We start from the raw sequence: 9503 nt of genomic DNA, 5'->3' as shown, positions 1-9503 counted from the left end.
GGGGAGCCGGGGTCCGGGGTCCGGGGCTGCGAACTGGGGGCCGGGGGTCAGGGCCGCAAGAAGGATCCAGTACTCTGCCGGGCGCGGTGGGGTCTGGGTCTGGGGTCCTAGGGGCTCCGGGTGTGAGTCGCGACGCAGGGGCTGGGGTAGGCGCTCAGCTCGATCCGGGGTCCGGGCCCGGGGTCAGAGGCTTAGGGTCTGGGGCTGACGGTGGGGGCCGGGGTCTGGGGCGGGTGGTGGGGAGTGGGGGCCAAGGGCGGGTCGCGGTCCGGAGTCAGGGCGGGGGACCAGGTGGAGCAGGCCGTGACGGACCGCGGGGATCCCGGAGGTGGCAGGGGCCGGGTCGCGAGTCTGGGTGCGGTGAGGGCGCGAGGTGTGTCCCGGATTCTGGGACACAGGACGAGGCTGGGTCCACGGTCCAGGGACCGGGCCGCGGACCCGTTGGGTCCTGAGGATCCGCGCAGGCCTTGGGGATCTGGGGGCGGGACCAGGGGCGGAGGCCGCGGGGTCTGGGGCGGAGCCTGGAGGCGGGGCCAGGGGCAGAGGGCGTGGCTGGCCTCTGGAGCCTTGGCCCCGGATGGGGTCAGAGTCTGTGGACCCCGCCCGGGCCGCGTGTCCTTACCCGAGCGAGGCGGCGGTTCGGCAGAGGTGCAGGGGCGCCAGGCCCTCGGCGCTGAGCAGGTCGGGGTCGGCGCCGTGCTGCAGCAGCAGCTGGGCGCAGGCCGTGTGGCCCCCCAGGCAGGCCTCGTGCAGGGCTCCCTGGCCACCGGGGCTGGCGTCGGGGTCCGCGCCGCGGCTGAGCAGGTGGCGCACGCAGGCCGTGTGGCCGCGGGCCGCAGCGATGCACAGAGGCGTGGTGAGCTCACGCTTGTACTCCAGGGTCCAGAGGCCTGGGGGAGGGGAGAGGTACAGTGAGTGGGGGACCGGTGGGGGGCCGTGTCCCTTAAGGCCCAGCTAGCGTGAAACCATCTCTTAGAAGTAGCTACCGGGTGGACACGTAGGTACATAAAGAAACATAGACGATATAGAGGCATGTAAAGACGCAGACGATTGGGACCAAGAACCCCAGTGAGTTCCAGCTAGAGGCACAGATCTAGCTAGAGGCACAGATCTAGCTAGGCGCACAGAGAGAGAAGAGGAGAGGAGAGGAGAAGGGCCATCTCCCACCCTAGGGTGACAGGTGCAAAGACAAAGGCAGAGGGGCAGAGAGAGATCTCCAGGAAAACTGAAGTGTAGGAAGTGGGGAGGAGAGTCTCACAGGCCCAGGAGAGGGAGATGAAGACCCAGGAGGGAGAAAAGGAATAAAAAGAAGGTTAATAGGGGCCAAAACCGAGCCGGAGGGAGTGGACCGTATTGAGAAGCAAGAGGGGTCTTGCCAAATAGGGGGGCGACTGAGGACGAGGCGAGGAACTGAGGAATGGAGAGCCGGCCAAGTAGGTGGATGGTGGGAGAACGTAAGCCAGGAATTCACATTTCCCAGGCTCTGAATTAGGGACAGCCTGAGGGAGGAAAGTGAGCTGTGGATTTTTCTGGAATCCAGCTCTCTCTCGTTGAACCCCAAACTTATCCCTTTATCATTAGCGGGAGAAGACAGTCGGCGAAACAAACTGACCCCCTGCACCAAGGCTGCTCAAGGAAAGGCCTTAGAAAGTTTAGTCCTCTTGGAAGCCACTGGGTTTCAGAAGCTCCCTTTGATGTGGTGTCCACATTCAGCACAATTCTGGTTTGTTTCTTTGCGCTTTTTAGGGTTGTGTGTGTGCGTGTGCGCGTGTGTGTATAGGGTTGCTCTTTCTTGACGGATGAATGGAGCAGGTGCTACACATTGTACTTCTCTGAAAACTTTGGGCTTTCAAAAGGCCCATGGAAGGTTGTTAGCGGCCAGGAGCGCTTGTGGAAATGGGGGAAGCAATCCCTGGTGAATACACTTCAAGGGACAGGATTTCACATGGCAGGAATGCCTTCTGATAATGATGGAAGAATCGATACCATGGCTGTAATGAGCTGCAGAGGAGACCCTTTTCACAGGCCACCTCCTTCCTGGGACCCATGCTGAGCAGGTTTTGAAAGACCACTCATAATTACCTACCTGCATGTGATGCAGGGTTCCAGCCTGCCCTGTGTCCCCGAGGCCCAGCCCGAAGGTTGTCGCACACTTAGGTGGGGGATGTGCCTGTCATCCCGGCAGTGGGTGGTGGTGGCTAGCTGGGCCCTGGCACGTGGGCCTGCACGGGTTTGGTCTGCCCTTCCCAGTGAAGACCGGGCGTGATTTGGACAGATGCATATGGTCCCTGATGGTAACGGTGGTCTACATGCTTGCTCCTGGTTCTGGCTGGATTCGTTTTCCTGAGCTAGGAAGTCTACTTCCTGGGCTAGGGAGGGCAAGGAAGGGGGGGGAGCACCCAGACTCCATCCTCTGGGGCACACCAAGTTCCCAGCCCAACTCCACCCACCCCAGCAGCTCCCTTCACCCACCCCTGGATTCCTGAGTCTTCCCAAGGACTGAAGGAAGGAGTCTGGGCTGGGCGTTGAGCTCAGCCGGAGCTTGAGGCCAGCACCTCCGTCCGGGTCCTGGGAGATGGTGGTGGGCTTCCCCTTTCTTGAAGGTCTTCAAGAAAACCCGAGTTCTGAGGCAGCTGTGTGGACCACAGAGCCTGAAGCAGCTGCCTATACCACCCACTCCCCGGTCCTGGTTCCGCCACCAGGAGGAACGTGGACACAGGCTTCTCCCCACGTGGCACATCCCTCCAAACGTCAGCTCCTCATGCCAACGCTGTCCTTGGACTGCGACTGGCATTCCATCCTGGGTGCACCGAGGTACTGGGGGGCTGGCCCTGTGAACCTGCTGGTGTACTTCCGTCCCCATGACTCCCTTCGGGGGGCGCTGGGATTGGCCACCAGGAAGTTCTCATGTGGGAGAGGGTGCTGTTCGCAAGCCGTGTTTGGTCATTTCTGCCGCGTGGTCAGCTGCAAGGGGCGTCGAGTGGCTGAGCCCAGGGAGCACGGACAGCCGCAGCCCTGAGTGCCACCCACCCTCTCTTCCTGGTCCGCACGGAGGCCGTAGGCCAGCACTGGCACTCAGGGCTGCCCCATCCACGGTGACAGCTCACCGCCTTCTCCGTCAGACTGCCCTAACTTTCTGTTGTGCGGGCGTGCCACGCCAGAGAAACCCAGCAGAACTCAGAGGTGGAAAGATTAAGGCAGAAAAAAGGAAGACGCCTTTGGATTCAGACCATGGGTTGAACGTCAACACTTCTTTGAAACTGCAACGTTTGAGTGTGGTTGAGTGTGTCCAGGGCTGGGTGGTACGTAATTTAAAAAATTAGCCTTAATCGAGCATTCAGCAATTCACCGAGCCCTCCCCGACCCCATAAGTAGACTTCCTAGCTCAGGAGGACGAGTATAGCCCTTTGGCCGTGTTTTGGGTTTATTTCCCTCTCCCTGTGTGGGGTATAAGCAAGACGGTGTCCGTTCTTTGGAAACTGACCTTCCGCATTCTTTGCCTGCCGGAGCCCACAGGTCAGACACATGGGACACGGGACGCTGGCCGTTGGCCCACTGACCGCAGCGTCTCAAATGCTCTTAGTCTGGCAGAGCTGTTGTGCCAACGCGTGAACCCTCGTGATAAATGTGTTGCATCTGGACCCCCTGGGAAAAGGGTGCCCTGTGCGGAGTGCCAGCCGAGAAGGCCCTGGCAACAGCCTGGTGGTCAGGAAGTCTCATCATCCCGAGTGGGGTAAAGGGGTGTCTTTCTCCTTGGGGGGGTGTCTCTTGCTGGCCCAGCACATAGCAGTGTTCAGGCTACAAGAATGCGCTCAGACATACGACTTAGGGACCTCTGATTTCTTCCCCTCCCTCCCCCGTTCTCCGGCTCCCTTGGGTTCCGGGCGGAGCACCTGCTAAGGGCTCTCCCTCTGCTGATGCTGGCTGTGCCCCAGCCACCCTGCTGTAGCTGTGGTGCTCACAGGTTCCTAGAAGGCCCTCAAGCCGAGCTACGTGCCAGGGGACAGCTTCCGGGAGCACTCGGACGCGAGGCGTTCCTTCTCCGTCTCCTGCCTCCCCGGATTCCAGGTGCAGGCACTGGTAGGCGAGCACCCAAACCGATGCCCTCTTTGAAAGACAAGAGACGCTTCCAGCATCAGATGGGCACTTCTTACCATCCTTTTGGCCTTTCTAATTTGATTTCTCGCATCTCAGAAACCAGATGTCACTTATAAGCATCCTTTGCTCGAGTGTGTGAAATGTGGCGCCCCCGTGAGCGGTCTACACCCTGGACTTACATGTCCAGCGGAGTGTTAGTGGCTCCTGAAAAACAACTAGCCGAGCTTTAAAGGAAAAGGGGTACCTGACAGTCCAAACGTGGCTGGGGATTTCACCTGCCACTCCATCTCATCCTTCTTGATCTCGAACACCACATTGGCATCCTGGAAGAACTCGTTCATGAGCAGCTCAAGACGGCTCAGGTCTCCCGTGACCAAGGCAGCATGGTACTCGAGCACTGGGGACCCGGCTCTAGCTTGAAGCTCTTTGTCCATCTTCTGAAAGATGTGAAGCTCTCCCCTAACCGGCTCTGGCCATCTCTCCATTGCCAGGCTGCTGATTTCAGAAGAGTTCTTCAGGAAGGGGAAAGATGGTCCTATGGAGTGTGAGCTATTTCTATTGTCATTACTCGATTGTTATCCAGTTGGGGCTCGGTGGCGGTGTATTTATAACTCCTGCGGGCTCCGCTGTGATCATGGTTACTTGATATGATCAGCATCGTGTGACCACTGGGATGCCAGTGTGCTCAGCCACCGCCTTGTGGTTATATAGATTCAACTCCCGGAGAGCGACACATCCATTTATCCCCAAGACAGCTCTGCACCCAAGGGCGGACACCCTCAAGTGGGCGGGGCTTCTCTCTCCTGCTCTATAGGATGTCTTGTTCCTTTTGACCTATCACTTTCTCTGCTGCTGTGAACAAGGGTGGGTGGATGTGTGCCCCGAGGGCTGTGTCAGCCCTGAGCACGTTTGAAGGAGGCCCAGCTGGACGCTACAAATGACTAGGCTCTAGGCAAGCGTCCCTGCGTGGGAGGCTTCATAGGGCACACCAGAGATTCCCAGAGCATCACCTGGGGTCCCTGGTGGCCTGCGAGTCTCTTCCAGTTGTTCAGGACTGACCCCCTTGCCGCAGACGGGAAATGCCACAGTTTCTGGTTTTTAAATGAATGGTAATAGCTTTTTGTTAGTAGCTTCGTAATTACTCGTTGAAGTTTAGTGAAGGGCTTTATTTTCTCACCTAAAAATTAATGAAATCATTTTTTCTTATAATGTAGGTGAGACTCAGTTCTTACATCTTTTTTTTTTTTTCTTACTCTTGTTTTTCTCCTCCTACTAGGAAGTTAGAATGGGCCACTGTCGTTGAGTGGTACCATCCTTCGCCATCACTGTGTGAGTTGTAATAAAACCCTGTGACCAGAGGGAGGACGGAAGCTCAGGAGGGTGCTGTCCTGATGGGCAAAGAGGAAGCGGTGGGACACATGCCCAGGACAGTTACACACACAGGGGTCCCGAGGGAGGGGTAATAACAGGAGCCACCATCCAGTGGGCCCAGCGTTGGACACACACCCGTGGGGTCGAGTCGCTACGTGGATCCTGAAGCTGTAAACACCACAGAGACAACAGGACTTCTTTCGTACTGTTTTCCGCAGTGGTTGTACCAATTAGCCTTCCTACCAACAGCACGCAAGGTTTGCTTTTTCTTCACATCCTCGCCAACGCTGTTTCTTGTGTTTTTGATTTTCGCCATTCTGACAAGTGTGAAGTGACAGCTCTTTGCGGTTTTTTTTGTTTGTTTGTTTGCGTTTCCCAAATGATTACGATGTTGAGCATTTTTTCATACGTTTGTTGGCCATCTGAATGTCTTCTTTGAGAAAATGTCTACCCAGGTCCTCTGCTCACTTTTAATTGGATTATTATTACTGTTTACTTGGTGTGGAGTTATCTAAGTTCTTCATATATTTTAGATATTAACCCCTTATTGGATGTGTCATTTGCAAATACCTTCTTCCATTCAGCATGTTGCCCTTGTGTTTGTTGATGCTTCCTTTTGCTCAGCAGAAGGTTTTTATTTTGGTGTAATCCCAGTAGTTTAATTTCGCTTTTGTTTCCCTTGCCAAAGGACACATATCTAGAAAAATGTTGCTATGATTGATATCAAAGAAATTACTGCCTATGTCTTCTTCTAGGAATTTTATGGTTTCAGGTCTCACATTTAGGTCTTTAATTCATTTTGAGTTTATTTTTGTGTTTTGTATAAGAAAGTGGTGCAGTTTCATTGTTTTGCATGTAGCTGCCCAGTTTTCCCAATACCATTTGTTAGAGACTGTCTTTTTCTCATTGGATGTTTTTGCCTCCTTTGTGGAAGATTAATACTCCGTATAAGCATGGGTTTATTTCTGGACTCTGTATTCAGTTCCATCGATCTATGTGTCTGTTTTTGTGTCACTACCATACTGCTTTGATTACTACAGTTTTCTAGTATATCTTGAAATCTGGGAGTATGATATCTCCACTCTAGCTTTGTTCTGTTTCTTTTTTTTTTAATTTAATTTAATTAAAAGTTTTTTTTTAATGTTTATTTATTTTTGACAGAGAGAGAGACAGAGCATGAGCGGGGCAGGGACAGAGAGAGAGGGAGACACAGAATCCGAAGCAGGCTCCAGGCTCTGAGCTATCAGCACAAAGCCCGACACGGGGCTCAAACTCACAGACTGTGAGATCATGACCTGAGCCAAAGTCGGCTGCTCAACCAACTGAGCCACCCATGCACCCCACCTTGTTCTTTTTCAAGACTTGCTTGGCTATTTAGGGTTTGTGTGTGTGTGTGTGTTTGTGTGTGTGTGTGTGATTCTCTGTACATTTTAGGATTATTTGTTCTAGTTCTGTAAAAAAAATGTTGTTGGTATAGGGATTGCATTAAATCTGCAGACCGCTTTGGGTGGTGTGGACATTTCAACTGCATTGGTTCTTCCAGTCCATGAGGATGGATCTGTGAGGGCTCCTTAAAACCTCATTTCACATGTTTTAAAGTTTACTTCCCTTGTATCCCGCAGCAACAGCAGCAAAGACAGAATCAATGTCATCAGTGGAGCAGCAGCGATTTTTTTCAAGGGTCCCTCTGTGCCTAAAACTCTGCTGGGTGCTATAGACAGTGCAGTGGTAAGGAATATATAGACCATGTTTGCAAGGAATGGAGAGCTTCCATTGGACACAAGAGGCACGTGCATGCAGAAAATGATGAAAGGTGACACTACGTGACCATTTCCCTTGTCAACTACACACTGGAATAAAGCCAATCACTCTCCCCACTTCATCTACCTACCATGACGTTGCTCTGTCAGTTTCAGTGGCAATATTAATTCTTCAGATTTTTCATTTCTCTAAGCTTAGTCATGTTGCCATGTTATTTTTCTCAGACTGATTGCGATTAGTTCATTTCTAAAGGACTTATTCACATACAACTATAATATGACCCAACTTGTACTTCACTTTAAACTGAAGAATTCCTTTGTCCCCGATATATTTTGTCATGGGTTATTTTTAAAGGGATGGGAAAACTGGAGGTGAGTGCAGGGATAAGAGCCATTCTGGCTCGTATCCTATGCTAAATTTAGCTTTCCATGCGTCATATTTGTCAACAGTGCCCTAAATATCCAAGCTTGATTTCAGTGGTTAGGGAGTAGTAGTCCAGAAACAGACGTGGTTCCTTGTGAGAGCTTCAAAAATGGCTCATGGGAGACAGCGTTGGTTTTACAAGTAGGACGTGTAGATTGTTTCAGGAGAATTCCAGAGGTGCCTTAAAAAAAACCGATAGCCATATGTGTGATTATTACATTGAAAAAAACAAGATAGGACAAAGTAAGAAGCAAAAGACCCCACTGATACCTGTAAACAAATTCACTCGTTCATCTATTCATTCAATAAACATTTGTGGAATATTATGCTCTACGGCGTGTCGTTCACTTTTGGGGATACAGAGACAAAAAATACAATAGCCCTGCCCCCGAGAACCACACAGGAAAAAGCAGTGACCACAAGACCCCAACCCACAGGAGTGCTTTAGTCTCTCCTTCCCACTAGCTGAACAATGTCCTTTAGTTGCAGGTGAACAGCACTTTTCCTGACCCAACGTTGGGCCCCTTCTTGCTCACTGTAGTTTTGTCCATCCATACCTTGCTTGGGTCAGGCCATTTTGATTTCATTTTCGTTGTCTTCGCCCTACTCAGCTTAATCAAGCACGGGCTTGCGAAGATGCCGCTCAAACCTTACCTCCTCTGCCTGTTTCAGTCCAGATGAAAAACTCAGCTTCTTCTAAGAATGACTTTGTGTATGACGTTGCTGAGCAAGTATTGAAATCCTGGAGGAATTGTGGTACAACAGAAGGACCAGAAAGACCAGAGTTTTAGTTTTCAAATAAGTAAAGGATTTGATTTTCCCAAGTCTGAATTGACATCAGTGTTGGGCAAGATCTCTAAAGATGAAAAAGACGGTTTGGGTACCGTCTTAGAAAAGGGAGTGGGGGTACTTGGAACTCTGTGGGTCACCAGGAACAAGTCAGGTTGGATAAAATCATTTTCCTTGGTGACACGGTTATTTCATTAATATGTAGAGGGCACATCGGCATGGGTCATGTTTCAACCTGCCGTGGAAGGTTTCCTGAAAACCTTTTAGAGGAGGTGGACAAAATGTGGGTCTTCTTTTAGGAAAGTCCTGCTAAAAACTCCAGCTGGAGAAGTAATACACTGCCTTCAGAGCAGTGGTTCCAGTCTTGACTGTAAAATGGAACCACCCGGAAAGCATTAAAAAGATGCGGATGCCTGGATCCCTTCCTGAGAGACTCTGGTGTCAGGGGTTGGGGGGTGCAGCCTGGAAATCAGGTCTGTCTGTTAGACCTGTCCACCCTCACCCCACAGGTGCTTCCAATGTGCAGCCAAGGTTTTCAGTCTGATCCTGTACAAGACATGCTTATGGATGATTTGGGTGAACATTCAGGAGGGTGGATTTCATAGTGTTGGGTGACATGCAGCCTGATGTAATCACAATTCCAAAAGATCTCAACAGGCCAGAGCAATGGGCCTGATTCAATCGGTGCCGCACGGCAACATTAAAACCCCAGGCACATAGGATCCTGTTGTCCTTGTGGGTCAAGTGGCTGAGACTGCCGCACACCCTTGGGGGCTCCTGTTTGTGGCACTAGAGGGTGCTTTTTCTTGTTTTTAAGGCCAGAGGTTAGTGGTGCTGTTGTCGATGTTTGTACCCAAATTTAGGCAACATAAATGCAGCAAATATTTGACATTATTTTAAACCATTCAGAGCCTCTCAGTGCAGAGTACCTTGTGTCGGTCAGGTGTCAGGTCGAATTTCCTTCTTCCTGGAGACCGTGGGCTTTGTAGGACCTGGACTCCTCCCCTGGAACCCTGGGGGGTGGGAACCTGTGCTTTCTTGACCTCTCTGTTTGCTCAGAC

The 9503-nt window shown here is 51.8% G+C and overlaps 1 protein-coding gene across 1 annotated transcript in view; it reads right to left on the bottom strand.

The window, feature by feature from the left end:
• Positions 1-4681, bottom strand: part of ASB18 (ankyrin repeat and SOCS box containing 18) — a 44734-nt gene extending 40053 nt beyond the window's left edge. Inside the window, exons 1-2 of the mRNA XM_040450339.1 lie at positions 4343-4681; positions 623-890 (exon numbers count right to left, since the gene is read on the bottom strand). Of these exons, the coding sequence (XP_040306273.1) occupies positions 623-890; positions 4343-4583 (509 nt within the window). The 5' untranslated portion in view covers positions 4584-4681. The remainder of the gene's footprint in view (positions 1-622; positions 891-4342) is intronic.
• Between the last annotated feature and the right edge of the window lie 4822 nt (positions 4682-9503).

This window comes from Herpailurus yagouaroundi, unplaced genomic scaffold, assembly GCF_014898765.1.
Source record: "Herpailurus yagouaroundi ecotype Mexico unplaced genomic scaffold, PumYag 202, whole genome shotgun sequence".
Classification (NCBI taxonomy): domain Eukaryota; kingdom Metazoa; phylum Chordata; class Mammalia; order Carnivora; family Felidae; genus Herpailurus; species Herpailurus yagouaroundi.
Note: the sequence above shows the minus strand (reverse complement) of the source record. Positions and strands in the feature narration are given on the sequence as shown.